This window comes from Penicillium waksmanii, assembly GCF_028829765.1.
Source record: "Penicillium waksmanii strain IBT 27052 chromosome Unknown utg000010l:1.0-3698451.0:1.0-3701458.0, whole genome shotgun sequence".
Lineage (NCBI taxonomy): Eukaryota > Fungi > Ascomycota > Eurotiomycetes > Eurotiales > Aspergillaceae > Penicillium > Penicillium waksmanii.
The window spans coordinates 1,778,933-1,802,707 of record NW_026643256.1 but is presented as its reverse complement, the minus strand read 5'-3'; the positions used below and the strand labels follow the sequence as shown (position 1 = coordinate 1,802,707).

Here is a 23,775-nt window from a genome sequence, read left to right as displayed (position 1 = left end):
GCGGCGTGGACCCGGCGCCAAGCCGGAGATTTATCACGTGACATGTGTCATATCATTGGCTTAACTATAGTTAGCCACGAAAACATAGCTAGCATGCAAGTCTGCAGTCTGATATTTCCGAGTAATCGAATTTTGTGAACATCATGGCTCAATCTACAGCTTCTCATTAAGGCCCAATGGAGTCTGATTAACTGACCCATGAGCGAGGTAGTTATGGGTCATCAATCTCTTGGACTCTCCCGAATAGGAAATTATTCCCAGAGCAGGCGGTCTCGGAGCGCGTCGACCCCGCATCATAAGAATTATAATTAGCTAAATGCTTTTCAATTGGTCAAATGACCCTATTTACAATCATGATTAGATCTAAATAATAATGAGGGGCATATGACTCTCCTATATAGCTCCTCCTTCTCGCCAACGATCGTTCCTCCTCCAGATCTTTCGTGAAGCAATCTGGTGGTTAAAAAGAATAAATCACGATGATGTGCTCTATTCGGTTTGATTCTATCATAAACTCAAGCACTACTGCTTTTCTTCCCATCTCAATCGTCCTAGCAGTAGTCCTCTACAATGTTGGAAACACGGTATGTTGTGTACATGTACCATTTTTCATTGTCTCACGTGTTCTGATAGCTTTACAGCAATGGGCCAAGCGACTATCAAGCTATTCCAAGAAGAAGCACTTTCCTCCAATAGAGCCGCTTCCCAATTTTGACTGGCGGGCCCAGAAGCCTAGGCAATTACGACCATATAGACCGATCTATAACATAACCATGGGTACTTCGGCTCCAAACCCGTAAATTGAAGAGTATTACTAACTGTTATCTAAAGCCATCAAACCTGAGCCTATATCTGGTCTTATCACGGTTGACAACCAGTATCTCGACCGAGTAACTATCCGCCGAAATATAATTGCCGAATACAAAAACACCGTCCACGGCTGTCTACCCGGTGGAGAGAGTGCTGTTCATGAGCTCTACTCCTATCTCTTGACACACCATCTACCCGCCCGCTTCCCGGATCTTTTCACTTTCCAAGGTAAAATATTTCATAATAGAGCAACTGGCAAATCATTCCCTACAACTCCACCGCAGGACCCAGAGACGTGTCTCCGGATACTCGGCGAAACGGTAGAAGAGGATATCTTCCTTCTCGAAGAAACGGAGACAACTCATAGATGTCTAGCATTTACTTGCTGTTTTCCGACGGGATTCGATCCATCTTCAAAGCTGGGCTTAGACCTTCAGGGTATTCATGGCCCTGTGCCGGCCTATGAAAAGATCGGGCCTAGTATGGAGAGATTCTTTCGGAAGCTTGAGGTTGGGAAAAGTGTGAAGAGAATGAATGTGAGTTCTCGTATCTTAACTCGTGTCTATTCTACATTTCTTTCCGAGAGGCGTAGCACTGATTCCATCGATGTCTATAGTGGAATATTCAAACTGGTGATTGTTTAATCAATGTGGCGGGGAATCACATCAAAGAAGGTGATGAATTTGTTGCCGACGAAGATGTCGATCATTCAACGGTGAGCTGAATTGCAAGAGTATTATATGGAGTGAGGCTAACCCTGAAAGGCCAATCTTCGAATCGAGCTTCAATCTCTGACGCGCCTCCCTGAAACAAAGTTTGTTCTTTTCTGTTTCAAGACTTACCTTTACCCTCTGGCCGATATCAAGGCAGAAGGTACTGGTCCAGAGCTTGCCGATGCCATTGAGGGCCTCCAAAAGGGTAACGCGCCCGGGATGTTCAAGTACAAGAGCGCGGTTCGATGGGGAAGAGCGTAGCAGAGTATTTACGGTCATGACAATAATGAATACATTTTTTTGGTAAGACATCATTAGCAATAAGATTGACGTTCCACAATGTAATGTATATATCAAACAAATCCACCCCATCCACTAAACTCTTCTGCAAACTTCACGGCAGCTTTAAGGAAAAATTCGTCATGATCTCCCCAGGTCGAGGCCATCTCCCGTAACGATCGGAGCGCTTTGACATAGTGTGTATCTGTAGAATTTTCTCCCTTGACAGCTTGCTCGGAAACCCAGTCCCAGTCTCTTCCTTTCAAGTCGACATTCTGAATGCTCTCTAGCGGTGTCTCAGGTCGGAGCTGGGCAATGTAAACCGCCAAGGTTATCAGCCACCATTGTCGAACGAGCGGGACCTGGAATTTCGGTGGGATTAGAGGTAGCAAGACCCGGACAGCATGACTGGTCGTTAAGACGTGCACAAGGAAAAAGTCGTACTTTGTCGAGGGGTCCTGGTGTGTCGAAACTAGTAGTGCGGCGGCTAGCTCCTGACTTTCACGGAACTGCTCGATCGGGTTCTCGAGTGTCCATGCGTTCCAGTGGTTCAAGAGAACCCCTTCTCGGTTGCTAAATAGCTTTTCGATATTATGGTCACCCGGTGTGACAAAAAGTCCGTCGAGTTGCTTATCAGATCGGACTTTGTCGAATATTTCAAAGACCGATGTTGTATGATAGGATGCTTCGATTTTATTAGGGACCGGATCGTCCAAATAGTTGTGGATGTTGTTGTAGCACACTGCCGCTAGGCTTAGTGCCTCCATTGCGACTTCTCGACTGGACATCTCATAAGCATAGGCGAGATGAATTAATGGATGCCCCACTGAATGGACAAGTCAGTAATCTCAATTCGGGAATGATAAGATCATGCTTGGAAAGGGCACATACAGTCTGCTATGACTGAGTTGAATACGGGCTCTTTGCCCGAGAAAAGATATTCCTCAACGACCTGTTTCCAGTCATACCCAAATCTGACCAGCTCATCTTCAAAGAAATCCACGAAAGCTTTTTCGTATCTGGCAATCTGCGTCAGCATCGGACTTTGATGAGCACCGGGGATCGAGTTAAGCTGTGAGCATACTCCCGGCGTCCTAGATGATCCCTCCAATCATAAGTAGTCACCTCGGCGGGCGCATCTTCCCATTCATCTAATAACTTGGACTCATTCTCATATAATCGGGTCAGATCCTCTGCGTCGGCACCCTGCAAGAAAGCAGCACTGAGGAGCTACCGAGATTATCAGCCAAGGAGCCCACCATGACAAGTCAACAAATCTCCCAGTATCCTAGTAACTCACATGAGGGGCATGGTTATGAAATTTCCGTGCATTGTATAAAATGGCAAAATTGGCATGGTTCAACTTGAGCAAATGCTTCAGCGCTCGAGCTGGCTTCTCTTGTGCGCTCTCAAGGTCATACACCTTGATCGACGGAATATCGATCACCTGTTTCTCAAATGAAAAAAGCTTGAATGACTTCAGCGAGGGAATGGGAAGCTGAAACATTCTGGCGGTGCTTTAGTCCTGCTTCGCGTTGTTCAAGTGTTCAAGTCGTATGGTGGGGAAGTTCGTAATGACCCGAAGCTCACGGTACGTCCCACTAGCGATGTGTTCAAGTTGTTGCCGCACTGACAAACACGCACGGCAATTTATGGGCAAATTCACTCTGAAAAAGTTGCCTCTCGCTCTGACTTGTGTCGAGATCAGCCCATCACAATCTCAACGGAGGTTCGGATCCGCCGTGGTAGTGGATTGTTGGGAATGACCGCCTGAGGCAGAAAGTAGCCATGACGTAATTAGAACGGCATCTATCACGTGTGAAGTATACAAAAGAAAAAATAATTAAAAAGATACGACACAAAAGGCAAATATCCATGAAGTACATAAAAATATATACATCTTCCCCTTATCAATTTAGTAAAACACAATTTGAAGCTAATTTACACTGCTTATTTTTCACCGTAGTGTTCAATGGCTGCAATCGGCTGTTCAGAGTGGCCAACTTCTCCAGCAAGCACTTCAACCTCAATACGGGGGCCGACGTAGTTTTTGCGGCCATCGGCAAACCAGGTGGCTGTGGAGAGAACGACCACAATGCCAAATGCGGCAACACAGTAGTCTATGGATAGTTAGCTTGAGTCCATGAGTTCCTCGGCACTTTGGTAGACACATACTCATGTTGCTGCCAGTGGCAGGGAGCTCGGGAGGGAAGAGGAAGAGAATAGTAGTCAAAGCGATATAGGCCAGGGAGATCTATCACAAAATATCAGTAATGCACAATGAGTTTCAGAAGCGTATAATCTTACAAGGTTAAGCACCCAACCGACGACCACAGGGAGGACAAAGGGTCGCTCGGGAAGCATGTTGCGTCCCCGAATACAGTTGATCGCAATGGGCATTCCGTAGGCGAGGTCCAGCCACACGACGGAGGCTGAAACGATAGCGTTGAAGGCGCTACTCACGTTAGTAAATGAGAACCATTTTCTGACCGGGGGGGCTGCTCACCTAGTAGATCCCAGGAAGATCAAGCCGAAGACAATGACAAGGCCCAGGTTGAGATACAAGGAGTTTAGCGGGACCTTGAGCTTGGGGTGGACCTTGGAGAAGAAACGGGAGAAAGGGAGGCCACCATCACTAAGTATCTTTTAGCACAAAGCAGTCTCGAAGGATAGCAGGAAACATACCGTGCAAAGGCGTAGCACATACGACTGCTAGTAGTCATAATAGCAGTTGTGGTGAACAGCATACAAACCAGAGGGAAGCTGTATTCAATCAGTATCAATTTCTCGACCGCAACAATATGTTCGCTCTTACATCAGAAGGCAGATTGCGCCCGCATTGCTCTTGGTAGCGTTCTTCAAGATAGCCAAAAGTGGACCAGCTGAAGATTCAATGATGGTTTCGATGTCGCCAGCCACAAAAAGCAGGACCATGAGGAAGATAAATCCAGTAACAGTGCCAATTGCCACGCATGCAATCATAATCTTGGGCCCTTCCACAGAGGGGTTCGGGATTTCTATTATCTGTTAGTGCCGTCATCTTGGTATGCCAATCGTGTCATTGTGGTAGTACCTTCAATCATATGGGCGACACCATCCTAATTTTCGATTAGCTTCGATCGGATGACAATGCAAAATATAAAGGCTGTACTTACAAATCCAGTGACACCGAGACCACCTTGCAACAACTATTGACTGGTTAGAAAAGGGAAAAGAGATCTCAACCAATGAACATACACCCAGGAGCCAAGCAATTCCATCAGGCCATCCCGTCTCGTTGATGAATTTGCGGAAGACGAAGCTGCAGCTGTCAGCTCAAGTTACCCCATTAGATGTATAGTTAATAACCTACTCTGCGTTGTTGTAGTCGGGGGAAGAACAGGAGAGAACAGTGATACAGATAATAGTAAAACCGCCCAGCGACCACATAACTGAATAGCGAGTTAGTCAAATGAACCAACAGGGCTTTCATAAGGAATCACTAACAGGCAGCTTTGTTGAAATAGGGTAGGAGACTGTTTGCGAGGGCGTTGATGCAAAAGCCGGCAATGTTATAACCTATATAGATGAGGAACTGGTGCCAGCGCTCTGCCTCATATCCCTTTTACCAGTATTAGATTGTATCTCGCTGATGGAACTTAAGATATTGACATACCGGATTCATGAGAGCGATGACGCCCACAACCAATTGACTGCCCAGCAATCCACCGGTCGCGGTCAAGGCCACCCAACCGGCGCAGTTCACCCAGCCGGTGATCCACGAGAGAAGGGGCATCCATTTCGTAGGGGAGACTGTGGGAGGTTAGAGAATGTCTGCATAGGTTGATGCCAATTTCAGGAATACATACTAACAGCAACCCAGTGATATTGGCCGGCAGCACTAATCTCGTTAGTTTCACTCCTTCTGGTCAAAAAGGAGGTTTGCCACTCACGTCGGGTACGCAGAGAGAAACTCGGCTAGGGAGGCGGCCATGCACAAACTACAGATACCTGCCGTAAGAAGACCTAATGAACATTGTCAGCATTCAATTCAAGTCAATGCACTAGAATCCAATGGGACATACCCCAGATAACACTTGTCGGACCTCCGGAGGTCAAACTCAGGGATAAACTTGTAGACAACGCAGTCCATGACTATCACAAAGGTCAGTCAACGAATGCCCTTTCTGGCGTGAGGTTTCTTTGATTTGGTTGTTTCTTCTTCTTCGCGGTGAACATACATTAAGAATAGCGAATGCCAAACCCAGCATCGATCTATACAAGAGATCACATTAGCCTGGTGGTCGGGCCCTCAGCTGAAAAACAAAGCGAGACCAAACATACAACATAGAAAATTGCCGCTTCAATTCTGACCGGTGGCCCATCTGGGCCAACTGAGCATCATCATCATGATACGCCTTTAATTCTGCGGGATCGAGGTCTGCCATAGTGAAGGGTATGGGGAGGTATGGAGGATTGAAACGGCAAGGAGTAAGATCAAAAGACAAACCCGGGGGACACTCGCCATGAAAAAGTCGACCCAGCCCAGTCAGCCATGACGACAAATCTCGAATATCACCTGCCCTGTCCAACTTCTCCACGACCTCTCGCCCACAATCGCGGGGACAAAGCACTCCGCTACGACCAACCCAATCTGTCATTAGCGTTAGGTAATGGTTTTGGGGTAACCGGTCGGCGGTCTTTCCAGGCGGCGATAAATGTGCCGTGTCTCTGATTGGCTCGGTGTTCCGGGTTCGGTGCTTTCGTCCAATCAGCGCTCACACGGCGACATCTTCTATCAGGGCTTGTCTTCGCCTTCCGTCGCGCCCCAGAGCTTATCCCAAATTCTTGCAAGGCTATTGGCTACCTCTCAATATCATCATCCCCATCGGCCCGCGGGGGTCCTGGCCATCTCGGGGTAAGTTGTCCTGTTTGTGTTCTGCATGCCGGGGAACAGACTGGAGAAAATGTCTCTAGTATTAATCTCTCCATATTCTCTGAAAACCCGGGGAAAGAGGCCAAACCGCATGACCCCGACTGCGGAGTACGTACCGACGATTACTCCAGATCCTTTGGTACCATCATTTATTGTTCTCGCCACTCGGCCTGGCCGTTCCGAATAGGAGGTTCCTCCTATCTTTACGGGAACTGGGTCAAGGTGGAGTGAGTAGTGGAACCATGCCCGGTGTCGCTATCTCATCGCATCTCACCAAATCCGCATAGGTAAGAGTGTATGCTAATCATAATCAGGTAGCCAAGACTTAACAAAAACAACTTCTTGGCCCTGCAAGATGCACACACACCGGAGTACCATCGCGGTTCGGATTTTCTAGCGCCGCCCGAAAAAAAGGGACCCCAGGGGATGAAACGAGTCGAGGGTTCCTAGTCCCACACCGACTACGAGAATTGAGTTCAGATTGCGCAGCTATGTATGTGTCCGAATCTCAATATCTGCCCTATGGGAGGCGCGGGAGCCTACGCTAGATATTGCAGCTCGGGAGCTATCCGTCGGAACCATGGCGTTGGGCGTGTCGAAGCTAACAGGACCGCGCTGATCGGCACCTTCTGGAAGCTTTTTTTCGGACCTACATACGGAGTAGTCCTACTCTGACTGAGAAATCTGGATGTTCATTTGACAGTGTAGGAATACAGCAGTGAACAGGCCAGTCATATTTAACAACGCATGAAAAGAAGAAAAGAGCAAAGCAAACTTGATATCTCATCCTGCGAACATAGGTCTTCCGATGCTTTTTCGCACTGCACCCCGGAATCTTAATCCCACGTGTGGGGAGTGAGTTGGGGTCGCCAAGCGCGAGCTCCGGCCCAACTACGAAATACCGAGGCCATGCAAATATCGTATGGTCTTAGATGCTCCATATTCAGCCGACGTCCCCGTCTCCTAGGCTACATATCCGGGGACAAGTCAATCGGTCGAGAAAGTGGATCGAAAGCAATTGACTTGAGTCATTGGAAACTGGAGAACTCCGAAATTTCCCTTTCCTACGGAATACTCCCGAGGTACTTATACTACACCAATTGTACTACCTATGCATTTCGACTAGTCTGGTATGAAGATCAATAAAAGAGCCTGTTCTCATCTGGTAGTAACGGGTATGAAGAAAGTGACTAGGCATGTATGTACTAATACAAAAAAAGAAGGGAAAACCGCTATCCCTATAATGGAATGAACGACAATGAAAATTTCTTAAAGAATGGACAGGATACCCATCACCATCCCGCTAATAAGCACAACAGGTCCGCTGGCTAGCATACCGGCGCCATTACCATCACCCTTACCGCCGCTAGCACTGGCAGTCTCGGTGACGACTGTAGTGCCATTGCTAGTGGAAGATGGCGATCCACTGGTCGTGCTAGAAGAATTGCTGTTCTTCGCGGTTGATTGTGTTGCGAGTGCCTTTTGATCAAAAGTGATCAGGTTGGCAACGAAGATAGCGGTCGCGCTGATCTGTTGCTCCAAACCCTCTGACCCATCGTACTTTGAATTGTACCATTTGAGGCCGCAAAGATCATCGTTCTTACCACCAGTACAGGACTTTGCAGCCGCGGAAGCCGAGCCCTGCAGCAAGGGCAAGATATCGGATTCGGTGTATGGTGCGACCTGGGCGATGAAGGCTAGGTCTTGCGCGAAGAGGCCTTTGAAAAGGATTTCGTTCCTGTTGCATGTCGAAGTCCGTTCGCAGGTGATTTCGGACAAGATCTTTCCACCATATTTCTCAGGGAAGAATTCCTGGGAAGTTTTGAGGAGGCCAGTCAGGCCATTCTTCCACTTGCTCTTTCCGTCGGTCTGGTCGTCTTCGTTAGCTCTTAATGTTCACCGAAGGCTTCAAGACTGAAAACAAGCTTACCTGGTTGTACATGTAAGCGGCTCCGGACATGTATAAGCCATAATTGAAACTCCACTGGAAATCATCATGGTCGCTGCAGTCTTCTTCGCATGAGGTGGTATCGGCAATATTCCAGGTCTTCTCGTTGAGTAGGGGCGTCTTCGCGCTCCAATCCCAGATCTTCTCTGCCCAATCCGCATATGTTTGGTTGTTCGTGAACCGACCCAGTCTTGCCGAGAGAGCGAACAAAGCACCATTTGAAATCGCATTCTTAATACTGTAACCACTTTGGTAAGGATAGATCTGCCATCGCAGACCTCCATCGCAGTTATCCGTATCCCACCGACTGGAGACAGTATTCCAGACATTCTCCGCGAGTTTTTCCCAAGACGGCATCGATGATTTCTGAGGATAATCCAGCTCGGCGGCGGTCATAGCAGCAAGGCCCCAGGTAAGCTGGTCGTCGTTGCCAATGTACGAGCTGACGTTGATGGGCATGTAGTTGTTGTCGGCTCCGCGCTGCCAATACATTCCCTCGCTCACGGCGTCATTGTTGGAGTCATCTCCGGTAAGAGACCAGTATTGCATCATGACGCTGAAAAGCACACTTCCTTCCCACCAGGGGTCCACGAAACCGGGGATGTTGGAGGACTGGTTCGAGTAGAAGGTCATCGCACCTGATGCGGCAGTTTTGGCGGCATCCTTGATAGATTCTATGAGGCGGGTACTAGTTAGTTTTTTGTTCGTGTTCTTCATCTTCGGGTTATAGTCTGGTTGCGACGCAGGACTCACGCTCATCTTTGATGTTCAAATCGATCGCTGCTGCAGAGCCAGCCAGCAATGCAACGGCCAAGGCCGCCTTCAAATTGTGTCCTAACATGACGCGAGTTGAGCTTCCACCGGATACGGCGGGGAAAGATTTTTGTGTTTTCAAGGAAGGAAAAATCCATTGGGGGCCAAGTTACTTTTCTATATAACAAACTATCCAAACGCGATCCGCCGTACCTGACCGAACTCGCTTAGGGCCAGGTTTTAAGGGGGTCAGAGCCTTGTGGTAGCGCGGTGTCTTTGGGGGCTAAGGTTGCTGGTGCAAATCAAATCTTCGGACCCTGACACGACGGCGTTGAGGCTCTTTTGGTACTAAAACAGAACTATTTGCGGCGAACGAGTAAAAATGGTGGATCTCTCGGCTCATCTCGCTTCGTGTTGAGGAGGTGGAGGGTCCTGGCGGGCATGGAAGATGCTGATTGGTTAGGTTTGACATAGCCCCAATTTTGTACCTGAGAGTCTTTGGCCTCTTGAAATCAATGGAACAACTGGGGGAAATGCTTGTTCACATTCAGAGTCTTGCAGGATCAGCACTAAAGTTATGAAATGAGGTCATGTTACAGGGCAATATTGATGGCCTAACGGTAGGTTAGCGAGAGAGATGAAATGAGATGAGGTGATACTAGCTAAAAGTGGGAACCCCCAGGGCTCACCATATCTAGTACTCTCTCGATAAAGGACAAACGATATGCAAACGACTAATCAAAGCAATGAAGCAATACATGCGTGCAGTGTGAGTTGACTCGTCCCAAGGCTTGAAGTCTAAGGGCAATAGACCTATACAAACTTTCAAGGCCAAACTATCCTCACTTCACGGCTACCTCATACTTCTTAGATCACCACAACCATCTACCAGTAGTTTGGCTGCTCTTCCAGCTCCCGATTTGGGAAATTTGCGGTGTACATTAATGCAGAACTCTAGAAAGAATTTCTATCGCTTGGCTGGCAACAAGTTGTTATGTTCTATCCCTAAAGTCAACCGAGCCCCAGGGGTATTATATACAAGCTGGTCGAGCAACATATGAACTATGAATAGATAGAAAGGATTCAATCATATCTCAGCAAAATTTCAATGAACCTGATCTCCTTCACACTGGCACTCATGTCTAGCTTGGTGCAATTATATCTCCAGCACCCCGCTAGATACGGCTATGCCTCGCATTATCAATAGTACCAGGCCAGTTCCTTCCTAATGCTTCATGAGGGTAAAACTGTATTTGAATGGTAGGCTAAAGAACCCTTATGGTGAGAATTGAGACCAACCCACGATGATCCACGGGGCATACTATCAAGAACTATCCCAATAAACAACAAAGCCAGTTTAACTGCGCGATACAAACTACAAACTATAAATCTACTCAACCCTCTGAAAAATGTTAACACATAGACCGGCCTGCCTGGATTGTGCTATCTGCGACAATAAAGTAGAGAAGAATAAAATCGTAGACACCTCCACTCCATTCCACGAAATAAAAAAAAGCTCAGTCTCCCTCCGATTTTCCCGTTTTTGCTTTCCCTGTCTTCCCAGGTTAAAACTCGTCCCCTTCCCACCTGATACCATCGTCGAGAATGCATAACAATCGAATTGAGACGAACAAGAAGCACCTTCCCACCATCCATCGAATCGTTCATTAGGAGAGGATGAGGTTGGGCTGGATTTGCGTAGTGTTTCTTTTTTTGGCTTTCCTTCCAGAACTTCTTTTTTGAAACTTCATTTCTTTCTTGTCTTGTCTCGACATGTGAGGATGGAAGTGAAGACACCGAATGCTGAAAACCCTTTCCAACCTCCCCAAGTAAAAGGAAACTTGAACTCCGGATGCAAAAGAAGCACGAAAAGAAGGAGAGTGAGAGAAGAAGATAAAAAGAATAGCTCATAATGATCGTTGGGATATGGCATTGCCCGGAAACTAGCACACAAACACAAGCACACAGGAAATATGTTTCGAAACTGAGCAAGCTGCGAGCACGCACGCAAGCAGAGGAAAAGTTGTCGGAGCACGCAAAGTTTCTACGACCATGGTACGCCAGGCTTCGCGGGTTTGAATCTAACAGAGAGAAGAAACATGAAAAGAGAAATGCAGGGGCGTCGGAGAGAGGGCGAACCGAGAGGTCACGCGGAAGGGAGAAGAGGGTGTTGGGCAGATTTGTTGGAAAATTGCCGATCAGATAGCGTACTTGCGAGTCCACTCACGAGCCGTCGCTTCGTACCGCGGGCGGTCGGTCTTGTAGACATGGGCGATCTCGGGTACGAGAGGGTCGTCCGGGTTGGGGTCTGTGAGCATGGAGCAGATCGAAAGCAGTACTAGAAGCAAATGAGTCAGCGACAACGATACATCTCGACATGACACGACGTTGAAGGGGAGATGTTCTTTCGTGTCGAGGGTCGTAACGAACCTTTCGAGATGGTGAGGGCGGGGCTCCATTGGTCCCTCAGGATGTCCAGACAGATACTGCCGTTCGAGTTGATGTTGGGGTGATAGATGCGGGTGGTGAAGTGAACCTTGGGGGGCTTGAACGGGTAGTCGGTAGGGAAGTTAATCGTGAGGAAGAAGACACCTCCGGAGTATGGCGAGTCACCCTATTGTGAAAAAAAAAATGCGGGTTAGTATTCAGGTACACCTTGGGCTCTGACCAACTGTAATATGCAAGGAGGGAAATCGAATTCCGCCCCACGGTCGCGCGGTGTTTGAATATGGGGATCAACTTACAGGACCCATGATCGTAGCTTGCCAGTGGAACTAGAAGAGAAGAAAAAAGACATCGGTCAGCATCATCCATGACATCCCACTATTATCTGGCGATCTGCGGGAGGGGCTGGTGAGCCTCAGCCCCGCCACACGATAAGGCTCTTCGCAAAGACCAAACCGACTGAGTAACGGGGCTTGAGAGATAGAGGCGGTGGAAGGAGGGGGTTGTATATACCAGATCGTCTCCGACAGGACCAGCGGAGCAAGAAGACGGGGGATCCCTGTGGCGGAGAGGTTAGCATCACCAGTTGGTTCCAGAGTGAGAAAGTGGTCGTCTTACCGGCCCAGATCAGTGAGTTCCTTGTTAATGCGCTTGAGAGCCATGACGACGAGCGAGAGAAGTGAGGTGGAGAGAGAGAGACTGAATGAATGAGAGTTAGAGAGAGATCGAAGTTTATCCCAGATGTGTTCCACGTACGGTTACGTCGTTGTGTGGAAAAGAAGAAGAGAGAAGAAGAAAGAGGGGGCAACCACACTCTGAGAGAAAGTGGGCTGGGCGGACAGGTGCGTCTGACTGGTAATCCTCAGGTCAGTGTATTGGTAATACACGCCACCATGTACTAATTTCTGTATTATCTATTGCTGACTCATGTCTGGGAGGACCTTTGTAGGGCTAGCATTGTTCTCAATCAGAGCGAATAGAGGATCCTCTGGTAGCAGTATTGATCTTGTTTCTATTGATAGGTTTGAATATTTGCCTATTATGGGGTAACTCATACAGAATGGCTTTACAATAGGTAGTGGTGGTCTCTTTCGATTTTTTTTCCGATTCACTCTTTTCGCGCCCCTCTATGATGTCACGTGCGGGTGAGGCGCCCCGATGGGGCAGACAACCGCCCTCCGGTTTTCTTCGGGAAAATGCGTTGTCAGGTGTATTGTGAGATACATACACAGGTATCACGTATCTAATGATGTATACTACAAGAAATTTATATATAGATGGCAGAAAGGGGCGGTCCTAGACAAAGGCCTGCTTTCCAGTAATGGCTCGGCCCAGAATCAACGCTATACGAATGGTTAGTGTATCTACCCGAAAGAAAAAGCAAAACAAAAAAGAGACCCGGAAACCCATGTCAAGGTAAGGCAGGTTGGGCGCGTAAATATGCACTCACCATGAATGTCACTCTGGCCCTCGTAGGTCTGGACCACAAACAAATTGGCTACATGACGTCCGATGTGGTACTCGTCGCTAGCAGCATTACCGCCAAAGATTTCCTGCAGACTGTAGAAATAGATAGTCAGTATCCGGCTGTGGAAAGAATCAATAAAAAAAGAAAACATACATCCGCGAGTTGACCAGCGCTCGGTCGCAGTTTTGACGTTTGATCATCGAGATCATCTCGGGGGTGGCCTTGCCAGCATCCTTGAGGCGAGCTACCTGCACAGCGGCCAGAGTACCGTACGCCGCATCAGTCGCCGCATCGGCCAGCTTCTTCTGAACCAGCTGGTATTTCGCCAGAGGGTTTCCCTTGAACTGCTTGCGCTCTAGACTGTAATCACGAGCACGAGCCAGGCAGTCTTCCAAAGCACCCATGCTACCAAAAGCGATACCCAGGCGCGCGCTATTCAGGCAAGTAAACGGACCAGTCAGACCCTCAACATCAGGAAACATATTCTCAGCAGGAACAGGGCAATCATCCATCTGAATCATGCCCGTAATTGAAGCACGGAGCGCACTCTTGTTCTTTATAGCAGGAGTCTCGAATGTACCCGGCGGGCATCGCGAACGCTCAACAACGAATCCACGAATCTTGCCCGTCGACTCAAGCTTAGCCCAGACCAACGCCAGGTCTGAAATAGGCGAGTTGGTGATCCACGTTTTGCTGCCGCTCAAGAGATACATGCCCTTTTGAGTTGGGTGCTCGCGGGCCACGGTCTCCATCGCGCCGGGATCTGAGCCGTGATTTGGCTCGGTCAAGCCGAAGCAACCGGCCAATTGACCCTTGGCTAGACCGGGCAGGAATCGCTGCTTTTGCTCTTCGGTGCCGAATTCGTAGATACCCGTCATCGCCAGTGAGCTCTGCACAGACATGCCTGATCGGTATCCAGAGTCCACTCGCTCCACCTCCTTGGTGATCAAACCTGAGGCGACTGTGCTAACTCCGGCACAGCCATATCCCTCAATCGAAGCGCCCAGCAGGCCAAGCTCTCCCATCTCGTGGAGGATCTTGCGATCGTAGTCTTCATTGCGGTAGGCCTCTAGGAGGTTACGATTCGCGTTAGTCAATGACATAAAAACATAATATGAGGAATATAAAGGACGGGGAAAAGAAACGTACCGAGTACACGCGGCTGCAATTGCTCTTGGCAGTACTGTCGTGCTGTGTCCTGAATAGCCAATTCTTCTTCCGTGTAAAGTTCCGCAGCGGCGAGGGGATCTTCCCAGTTAAAGACTGCCGAAGAAGCATAACGCCGACCAGCGACAGAGGAACCAGGGCCAGCCTGGACAGAGCGCGCAGCCAAGCGCAGGAGAGAGCGGTTCATCATTTTTGTAAGAGATCGACAACGGTCACTTGGTGGGAGAAAGGAATTGAAGTTGGCTGTACGGAGTAAATGTCGTCAGGTTGCGGGGGAGCTCTATCAAATATGCGCTAAAAGGACGGAGAGCCTCGGCAATTCTGGGGCAGTGGGATCTCCGAACTCAACGACAAAGACCGAGTGGAGTGACGCGCTGGATTCTGTCGGCGATCGCAAGGGGCAAAATCTGGAAACTTGATTCGATGGATCCCCCGACTTTTCGAGGTCGTATCGGCTGTAGGGCTCCGGGGTCGGACTTTTTCGGTCATGCTGGTGTGACTTGTTCGGTTCGCTCGGCGTTCCAACACTGCCGACGATACACCCATGCCTGGTTTTAAGAATTTATAGTACATGTATGGATACAGCCATGATATTTACTATGGCTACAGCTTGTATTGCTACTTCATTCATTGACGGGATCTCGTTCATTTTAACAATATTATCTGTCTGCTTGGTACGACCAGGTCCGGCTTATATGGTAATTATTATGTACAAGGGACAAGGGTCCGGGAATATTCACATCTACAGACTCGCAAGAGAGATCCTCATGCAGGCATCTGGCTTTGCAGGAAATCAAACACCCCCGTGGGGAAGTAATCCTCATCGAATCCCCACAAATCTGCCATCATGGGGTCCATTGAACCCTCCGAAAGTCCTGGTTCAGGCTTGCCGATTGTCGTCGGCTCGAACCCGTTGCTGCGTTCGGCAGACAAAGGCGCCACACCCAACAGCGGTGGCGGGTGGTTTAGGATAGTGTCTCGTTCTCCTAAGATCTGTGCTCCAGGAATTATAACCGGTTTGAAAAGAGATGATGTTTCCTGTTGGTTGGACCCCATGGAGGGCTGGGTGCCATTTCGCTTCTCCCATTCTTCCAGGCCCGTCAGCATCTTGCGTAGACCGCGAGCAATGTGATGACTTAGATGGCGCTCGCTTGCTCTTTGGCTGCAGGATACCATCATTTCGACAATTCGTCCAACCAGAATTCGCACATATCCAATATCGACCAGCAAACCTGCCGATGCAATCGAGTTATTTTGTTGGTTCGCTCCGCTCGAGCATGCCTTAGCAGCAATCTTCAATAGGAATACCGCCGCGAAAGTGATCATGCTGTGGAGATATAGAGGCACGCCGACTAGCGCTCTCTGGATGTCTCGTTCGTCCAGCACAACCTGTAAAGTGGCAATGGCCGACTCAATCGCGATATTAGCCCGCTTCCGTCGTTCGGGCGACATGGTTCGCGAAGAAGTTGAGGAATGATATGTGCGTAGTGCAACCGAATATAGCTGTAGTCGAGAAAAGTTATAGTGCATGTACACGGCTTTGTAGGGGTATGCGCCAACGTGACGGCTCCCAGCTTTAGATGTGACTGTGTTAGCAGCGAATTGCAGCCCGAGTTGAAGCAAGAAATTGACTTACCAAGCCTTGGAAGCCATGCCGATTTCCAATGGCCCAAATCCGTGTCATACTGGTCGATCTTGGGGAAGTCGCTCTCGGCGACCTCAAGATCAACATCCGGTCCGAAAGCGAAATATATGCGAGTAAGAATTATGAACAAGTCTACCTGGCTGTGCAATCGTAGGTCACCCTGAGTGATGGATGGGGTCTGTGTGAAAGTGTTATGTTGGGTGATGGATGCATCTTCGTGGATGATGGGCGGTCGACCATATGCGATAGAGAAGTGATGTTCAAGGGTCTTCTGGTTGTTAGTCTCTCGGAATTGATTGAAGAGGCGGGGAGATCAAAAGCATACATATAGGAGATACCACAGCCGAGCTTGTTCCTTGTGCTCTGGTGAGCCTTGTACGGCCTTCCGATAGAACTGATGCAAATTGCGCTCAGTGGCAATGCGGACCGCATACCCGGAAAGCTTCCAGCTCACATCAGCAAGCCAGAAAGCACCGATACATAATGCCCGCACATCGTCCAAGCTATGATGGTCTCCAAGCATGGATTCGGATGCCAATTTCGCAAACTCCGTATAACAGGTATCAAACGTGCGCTCTTTGGTCGGCATATGGAGTGCAGTCACAGCGAGGATCGCTGCGGACATCAAGGACGAGGATCGCCTCACAGATGCCAGATCTTTGTGTGGGAGAAGTGCGCCATCCCAAAGATAGCGATTCAGAACTTGGTCGAAATGATAGAACAACTCCTCTGCCTCTTGCAGTTCCACCACGCCGCGTGAAATGAAATCCGTCACCAGCGCCTGGTCCGATGGATATCGCTGTGTGGGAGAAGAGCTCTCGCGGTTTTCACTCAACTGCGTAACTTCGTACAAGCTCCCCATGGGCGCAGTCACTAATGAAGTAGCCGCGGTCTCTTCGCGGTCTATCGAGTATTGTGTTTGCGGTTGGGGGAATGTATAGGTAGATGAGCTGGAACCCGTAGTTCCAGGAATAGGTGTATCCGCTGAGGCAGCCTTGTGGTGTCCATATGCATATCCCACATCATCTACCGATACGGTTGACTCTTTCCGACTTCGTTTCTTCGAAGGTGTCTCGGTCGATCCACCACCCGCTTGGTAATATGACAGTTCCGGCAGTTGCGCCTTCCTAAGCAGGTCGGTCATTGCGAGCTCGATCGTGGTTTTCCACCTATATCGACCAAATAGCTTTATTAGTAATTGCGACTAGGCAAGCGAAAAAAAAAAAAGAGAAAGAAAGAAAGCAATTAAAAGGAGCTATTAGCTCCGAGGAAATCAACTCACTCCGCTTCATCCTCTAGTAATGTCTGGAGGCTTTTGTTGACAACACACTCCAGCCCCATACGTCGACATCTCGAGCAGCTCGACTCGCCTGCCTTCATATCACACCGGACCTTATGTCGCTTACATTCCGTGCAGGCACGTATCCTCCGTGAGATCTTCGGGACATGTTGCGACTGCCGCGATTGATCCTCGGGAGTGAAACTGCCTTGCGGAGAGGCCGACGAGGCATCGCCATTGCCCTCGAAATGAATGCGATTCCGCTTCATAATGAGTAATCGAACTCATGCTCCGCGAAATAAAAACAAGAGCAGACTCCGGGGACAGAAAGGCGGGGTTGCGACGCCGTCCGGTAATCGACCGATATCGCAGCCTGAGGCAATGTTCGGGCCTGGACCGGCCCCGGTCGCCGGTCACGTGTATTTATCACGTGGATCTTCCCGTTTGGGTTTAATGGCGGGTTCCTCATGATGCGCGCATTGGCGCGTCGCGTCAGTCTACCGCGGTGAAAGGCGATCTTGGCAATCTTCCCAACCAAACCTGCCCTCCAGCTTGAAGGATTCAAAGTCGCCAATATGGGTATCAAACGTGAGTTTGCAGCTTCAAATCGTTTCTGGGACCTGCTGACCTGGGCCACGACAAGACCTATACCAGGTAATCTCAGAGAACGCCCCCGATGCGATCAAGACGGGGGAGATCAAAAATCATTTTGGCCGCAAGGTCGCCATTGTATGCCCTCACCTGAGAATCTCTCTGCTTTGCTTTTGATAGAAATTAAATGGCTAATAATCTCCTTCCCGTGACAGGATGCGTACGTCCAACATCCGTCGTGCAAGGAATCTACGAACGTATTCCACTAACCAAACACAGATCAATGAGTATCTACAGTTTCCTGATCGCGGTGCGCTCAGAGGGTCAACAATTAATGAGCGAGTCCGGCGAGACAACATCTCACTTGATGGGCCTGTTCTACCGTACTCTACGAATGGTCGATAACGGTATCAAGCCTCTTTACGTCTTCGACGGAGCCCCGCCAAAGCTGAAGTCGGGCGAGCTGGCCAAGCGTGGTGCACGTAAGGCCGAGGCAACCGAAGCCCATGAGGAAGCTAAAGAGACCGGTACCGCCGAAGATATCGAGAAGTTCTCGCGACGAACAGTCCGAGTTACTCGTGAACACAATGCCGAATGCAAGAAGCTCTTGTCGCTCATGGGCATTCCTTACATCACTGCACCCACCGAGGCCGAGGCGCAATGTGCGGTTCTGGCGCGTGCTGGAAAGGTTTACGCTGCTGCGTCGGAGGATATGGATACGCTGTGCTTCGAGTCGCCTATCCTTTTGCGCCACTTGACCTTCAGTGAACAGCGCAAGGAGCCGATCCAAGAGATCCACCTTTCCCGGGCCATGGAGGGCCTCAATATGGATCGTGACCAGGTGAGGGGTTCCCTTTGTCACATTTCACCTTTTAAATACTGACCCCCCGACTCACTACGCAGTTCATCGATCTCTGCATTCTTCTCGGATGCGATTACCTTGAGCCCATCCCCAAGGTCGGACCCAGCACGGCTCTCGCCCTGATCAAGGAACACAAGTCCCTCGAGAAGGTCCTCGAATATATGCAGAATGACCCGAAGAAGAAATACGTCGTCCCAGAGAGCTGGCCGTACCAAGATGCGCGGGAACTGTTTGCCAATCCTGACGTCCATGACGCAGATCACCCGGAGTGCGATTTCAAATGGGACGCGCCGAACGTGGACGGATTGATCGAGTACCTAGTCGGGGACAAGGGATTCAACGAGGACCGCGTGCGCAACGGTGCCGCCCGTCTCACTAAGAACCTGAAGAGTGCTCAACAGGCGCGACTGGAGGGATTCTTCAAGCCCGTCGCACGGACAGATGACGAGAAAGCCAGCTTGAAGCGCAAGAATGATGACAAGATTGCTCAACAAAAGAAGCGCAAGAAGGATGAGGCCAAGGCCAAGAAAGACTCGAAGGCGAAGCCTCGTGCGGCCGGCTAGTCTATGTACGTACTTCCTTCCGGTCAATCCAGTTAACCAACGGGGTTTGCTGGCAAATCTTTCTTTTTCCGTCTTTCTCAAAATCAGGCGTTGGCGTGGGCAGGCTTTTATTTCCCATTGTTTTTTTGGGATCTTTTTCTGTTTGCTTTGATTTCCAATTGCATTTTCGGGTCACGATTTAGGGGTGGGGGCTACTTTCTTCCCACCTGGCCTTCAAGCCCATGAGATGGAGTCTATAGCATATCATACCAGCGAAAGTGAAATAATCAAATTTCAAGAACCAGATCGGTCCAGTAACACTATTTTGGCTACTCGGAAGTACTGTAGAGCCGCATGGGGTGCAGGATCAGAGAATATAAGATGGAAGGGGTGGTGTCTATGAACCACCATTTCCGTGATCCTAGTCAATACGGCATCGGAAAACGCTCAAATAAACTTTCATTGAATTGAGACCTGTATATTGAATAATTATGAATGCTCTATAACCAAGTTCAGGGGTGGTTGTGGTGGTTTTAGAAGAGCCAAACCCCGATGCTCTTGTTTAGATCGTCCGGAATAAGCGAGGTGGATCGTGATCTGCCAATGGACAAGAGCGAGTGATCTTGATCGCGGCCGGCATGAGACGGGCTCAAATTGCTATGTTTTGTTTTCATCGTGGCCTTGACTATATTTTTGGCCATTTCGTCGAAAGAAATTAGCGAGGTGGGTTGGGATCACCCCTTTGGGTGGTCTCATCTTGTCCGCTGCAAGGTTGATGCGAATGCAGCTGGGCCGGGCCGGGCAGAGCAGCTTCCCCCCTTTACCCCCAGAACATAGTCAAGACATTTCTAGGTAATTTCGGACAGAGATGAGAGTAGTCCTACACTATCTGTATTTATTTTTCTCTGCCGTGTGATGTTTTCGAATGGAGATCTCAAAAAATGTAGATTAAGCATCTGGGAGTCAGTGCCAGTCAGTGCTTCATGAACCGCGATCACCCATCGTTTAAGAAACCGGGCCCAGTGGAGAGCGATTCATCCAGTAGTCGCTCGGTTAACGTGGATCACTAGATTTTGCGCGTTCTATTGGCCTTTGGTATCAATCACAGCCGATGTACCCTCTTCGAAGTAACCTTGAAAGGTATTTCAAAATTCCGCAATATATATATCCACATCTCACTAGAACAGCAGACCAGCAATATAGAGACACACAGGTCCACACTTCTACCACATCCCACAGTATAAACGAAGATAAAATAGAAACAGTCTAAATAATAAATGATAAAAATACATTTTCTATTCTATCCACTACTAGTACTATTTCCCCCCCCCCACACAAATAACGATGCAACACTAGTTCCCAGATGACATGATATGAGAGCGTGTTGGCCAACGACGATCACGGGTAGCGCGACGGAGAGCAGTTAGGGCTCCACGGACTATACGGCCGCGTGAGACCAACCAAGCGCACTCACTACAACACAACCAAGTCAACGACATCATCGAGTGCCGGGCGTGGACCGTGGACCGAACCGATGGCAAAAAACCGGGCGGGGAAAAAAGGCCTCGTGATACTCGCACTCGTAGTTACTGGATCTGCAGGTCCTGAGGGAAGCACGCAAGGAGATCCCCTCTCCCGGAGATCGCATGCTGCAACTGCGCGTCCCCGAAGTATAATAATAACTACTAGGTATATCATGGAAAAGAAAATTCAGGGGAGTCCATGTATGTCAGTATGACATTCCACTTAGATTAAAGAGAGCTACTTGTTCCCTAGTTACTACTAGTCCGCAACGGCTGGACCTGGGAGATCCGCTCGGAATATTCAGACGAAGATCTGGATTCCTCCCCCCCAGCCACATTGGCTGAGAACAGAGGTAGGGAAAAGGAACCAATCGTACTCTGTGGGCGATCACTTAAGACCTTGTGGAATGTGTCCATGCCTTGTTAGGACCCTTGAGAGAAAAGTCACCCCAAAAAAAGGAAAAAGGTGCATGGAGTTGTTCGCCGCGACAAACGAAGAAATGCGCGATTTCTTGTTGATAAAGAGGAATCGTAGACGCGGGGACCAGTCAAGAGTCATAAACCCTAGTAGGACTTCGATCAAAGGCTTCCAAGCCAAGATTCGAGGTAGATGCGCACAAGGACGTGTTACTCCTCTCGTCTGCCCAATCCGGGGAATGCTCGCGGCCAACCATTCCTGACCAGTTCTGCAGATTCGTTCGACGCGCCAAAGGCTGGATGGAAGACCACCAACTTGGAATAGAACAAAACCATAAAATATTAGAAAAAAAAGAAGGACAAGACAGAGAGAGAAAAAATAGTATCAAAAGTTCAAAGCACACAAGTACGAAATAATGGTAAATATCCACCAACAAAAGGAGAAAAAGACCCATGCGATTTTCCGGCAGAGAGAGGGAAGACTGGGTTGATCTGGCTGTCAACAGCGGCCGCCTATAAATCACGGATGCCCCGCGGCCCTTCCCCCTTCCGCTGTTGCTTCTTCTTTTCTCTACTTTCTCCCTCTCCCCACACACATCTTTTCGATTTTAGCTTTGTACTATCCAGTACTTGTTGATAACATCTTCTCTTCCTTTCAATCAAATCAACTCATCTCATCATGCCTCCCAAGAAAGCAACCGGCGCGACCAAGAAGGCCACTCCCGCCGCTCACGCCTCCTACCGTGGTATGTTTTCACTGATCCTGAGCGACCACCCCATCGCGTAAACGCGATCGGGGCATCGTTCGCGTCGCGAACGTCTGCTGATTCCATCAATATAGATATGATCAAGGATGCTATCGTCAACGTGAGTAGATCACCGCTGGCGCCCGTCGTGTTGTGATTCGGGTCGCGCGCCCGACCGTGACACGCTCGGCCGTTTGCTTTGAACAGCCACCACCACAATGTGGATGGGGTTTGTTTATCATTTTCAATTGCTGACTGGTTTCTCCGCATATAGCTGAAGGAGCGCAATGGTAGCAGGTATGTTGGGCGCATTTTCACCTCGTTGTCGCGTTCGCGTTCGTGGGAATCTTCTTCCCCCCTCCCACGAAGCGCGCGTCAACCTTTCCTCCCATATCACGCCACTAACTTATTTTTCCCAATTTAGTCGCCAGGCTATCAAGAAGTACGTCTCTTCGAACAACAAGATCAATGTCGCTTCTCAAGCCACCTTCGATGCTCAGTTCAACAAGGCCATCAAGGCCGGTGTTGAGAAGAGCGAGTTCACTCAGCCCAAGGGTAAGTCCCACTCTTCTTCTCTTATTTTTCTTCAGTTTTTTTTTTTTTGCCCCTTCCTTTCCAGTTGTCCAGTGCAGCATTCGAAATCGCGTGTACATTATTATGTGAATGTACTTGCTTCGACGATCTGTGGCTGGACCTATATCGCTGTCGCCTCTCTGCGGAATCAAGTGACTAACATGTCGCGTCACAGGACCCTCTGGCCCTCTGAAGCTGGCCAAGAAGGAGCCCGCCGCGAAGCCCGCCGCTAAGGCTGCTGCTAAGCCCGGTCCCAAGCCCAAGACTGCCGCCAAGGTAAGCTTTGTCCAAAGATATGCTCGCCGGCGCTTGACTTACATTTTCCAATAGAAGACTGCCACCAAGGCCACCACCACTAAAAAGGTCGCTGCCCCTAAGAAGGCTGCCGCTAAGCCCGGCCCCAAGCCCGCTGCTGTCAAGAAGACCACCACTGCCAAGAAGACCGCTGGCCGTCCCAAGGCCAACTCTGGAAAGGCTCGCAAGACTCCCACTGCTGTAAGTTGATCGTCGCTCGTGTGTCCCTGAACCACCGACTAATCATCCCAGGCCCCCGCCATCGTCGAGCAGCCCAAGGTCATTGGCAAGACCAAGTCTGGACGCGTCACCAAGACGACCGCTCCTCCGGCCAAGGCCGCCGCGAAGAAGAAGGCTACTCCCAAGAAATAGGAGGCTATATAAACCTCCCTTTTCTTTTGTAGTTTGATGTCGTTCCTCCCGGATCTCCCTTTTTCCTCCCCTTTTAACGTGCGCACTCTCTCTCCCTCCCGGGAGGCTCGGCCATCTTGAAATTCGTCTTTCTTCCGCTGTAATTTCTTTTCTTCACCTCGCTGATCTGGTGGCTCTGATGGTTCTCCTTTGTTGATTGTTTTTTTTTTTCTGGGAATATCTTCGTTATGATGGCTTTGTTTTTGTTGTGTTTCTCTTTCCTTTTCTCCAACGTGGGAGGGAAATGGCGTCCTGCGGTGGGTTTCAACGGGGAAATTGTCTGGCTTATTCCTTGTTTCTCTTTTTTTTTTCCATATTTTTTCCTCGTCTCTCGATTGGGGCTCTTTTGAGAGGATATCAGTCGAAATGAATTCTGTTCGAACCGATTCGGTTA

At 49.2% G+C, this 23,775-nt stretch overlaps 9 protein-coding genes across 9 annotated transcripts; 3 read left to right on the top strand and 6 right to left on the bottom strand.

Moving 5' to 3' along the window:
• Positions 1 to 773: 773 nt before the first annotated feature.
• Positions 774 to 1,784, top strand: N7481_012647 (heme-dependent oxidative N-demethylase family protein; the record flags this gene model as incomplete). The annotated part of the gene is made up of 4 exons (XM_057271866.1): positions 774 to 777; positions 832 to 1,346; positions 1,427 to 1,525; positions 1,575 to 1,784. 4 exons carry the CDS (start codon positions 774 to 776, stop codon positions 1,782 to 1,784), a joined length of 828 nt encoding a protein of 275 aa, XP_057116054.1.
• A 92-nt stretch (positions 1,785 to 1,876) lies between these two features.
• N7481_012646 (questin oxidase family protein) lies at positions 1,877 to 3,309 on the bottom strand (the record flags this gene model as incomplete). The annotated part of the gene is made up of 4 exons (XM_057271865.1): positions 1,877 to 2,628; positions 2,694 to 2,821; positions 2,887 to 3,032; positions 3,103 to 3,309. The coding sequence occupies 4 exons, from the start codon at positions 3,307 to 3,309 to the stop codon at positions 1,877 to 1,879; spliced, it is 1,233 nt and encodes a 410-aa protein (XP_057116053.1).
• Positions 3,310 to 3,752: 443 nt separating this feature from the next.
• Positions 3,753 to 6,229, bottom strand: N7481_012645 (GABA permease GabA; the record flags this gene model as incomplete). The annotated part of the gene is made up of 17 exons (XM_057271864.1): positions 3,753 to 3,922; positions 3,978 to 4,056; positions 4,110 to 4,257; positions 4,309 to 4,437; positions 4,488 to 4,565; positions 4,618 to 4,819; positions 4,876 to 4,900; positions 4,958 to 4,990; positions 5,040 to 5,103; positions 5,155 to 5,233; positions 5,289 to 5,403; positions 5,458 to 5,594; positions 5,651 to 5,682; positions 5,735 to 5,807; positions 5,867 to 5,936; positions 6,023 to 6,056; positions 6,126 to 6,229. 17 exons carry the CDS (start codon positions 6,227 to 6,229, stop codon positions 3,753 to 3,755), a joined length of 1,572 nt encoding a protein of 523 aa, XP_057116052.1.
• Positions 6,230 to 7,986: 1,757 nt separating this feature from the next.
• N7481_012644 (glycoside hydrolase family 76 protein) lies at positions 7,987 to 9,506 on the bottom strand (the record flags this gene model as incomplete). The annotated part of the gene is made up of 3 exons (XM_057271863.1): positions 7,987 to 8,586; positions 8,648 to 9,339; positions 9,419 to 9,506. The coding sequence occupies 3 exons, from the start codon at positions 9,504 to 9,506 to the stop codon at positions 7,987 to 7,989; spliced, it is 1,380 nt and encodes a 459-aa protein (XP_057116051.1).
• Positions 9,507 to 11,616: 2,110 nt separating this feature from the next.
• Positions 11,617 to 12,525, bottom strand: N7481_012643 (putative ubiquitin conjugating enzyme (UbcD); the record flags this gene model as incomplete). Its single annotated transcript, XM_057271862.1, has 5 exons — positions 11,617 to 11,756; positions 11,849 to 12,032; positions 12,163 to 12,192; positions 12,377 to 12,422; positions 12,482 to 12,525. The coding sequence occupies 5 exons, from the start codon at positions 12,523 to 12,525 to the stop codon at positions 11,617 to 11,619; spliced, it is 444 nt and encodes a 147-aa protein (XP_057116050.1).
• A 634-nt stretch (positions 12,526 to 13,159) lies between these two features.
• Positions 13,160 to 14,688, bottom strand: N7481_012642 (acyl-CoA dehydrogenase; the record flags this gene model as incomplete). Its single annotated transcript, XM_057271861.1, has 4 exons — positions 13,160 to 13,206; positions 13,314 to 13,423; positions 13,485 to 14,400; positions 14,481 to 14,688. 4 exons carry the CDS (start codon positions 14,686 to 14,688, stop codon positions 13,160 to 13,162), a joined length of 1,281 nt encoding a protein of 426 aa, XP_057116049.1.
• Positions 14,689 to 15,263: 575 nt separating this feature from the next.
• On the bottom strand, positions 15,264 to 17,691 carry N7481_012641 (uncharacterized protein; the record flags this gene model as incomplete). The annotated part of the gene is made up of 4 exons (XM_057271860.1): positions 15,264 to 16,084; positions 16,135 to 16,411; positions 16,469 to 17,312; positions 17,426 to 17,691. 4 exons carry the CDS (start codon positions 17,689 to 17,691, stop codon positions 15,264 to 15,266), a joined length of 2,208 nt encoding a protein of 735 aa, XP_057116048.1.
• A 306-nt stretch (positions 17,692 to 17,997) lies between these two features.
• Positions 17,998 to 19,438, top strand: fen1 (multifunctional nuclease RAD27; the record flags this gene model as incomplete). Its single annotated transcript, XM_057271859.1, has 5 exons — positions 17,998 to 18,010; positions 18,066 to 18,151; positions 18,229 to 18,233; positions 18,293 to 18,854; positions 18,917 to 19,438. The coding sequence occupies 5 exons, from the start codon at positions 17,998 to 18,000 to the stop codon at positions 19,436 to 19,438; spliced, it is 1,188 nt and encodes a 395-aa protein (XP_057116047.1).
• A 2,598-nt stretch (positions 19,439 to 22,036) lies between these two features.
• On the top strand, positions 22,037 to 23,342 carry N7481_012639 (histone H1/H5 family protein; the record flags this gene model as incomplete). The annotated part of the gene is made up of 7 exons (XM_057271858.1): positions 22,037 to 22,103; positions 22,199 to 22,224; positions 22,378 to 22,400; positions 22,528 to 22,658; positions 22,852 to 22,952; positions 23,007 to 23,171; positions 23,223 to 23,342. The coding sequence occupies 7 exons, from the start codon at positions 22,037 to 22,039 to the stop codon at positions 23,340 to 23,342; spliced, it is 633 nt and encodes a 210-aa protein (XP_057116046.1).
• Positions 23,343 to 23,775: the final 433 nt, after the last annotated feature.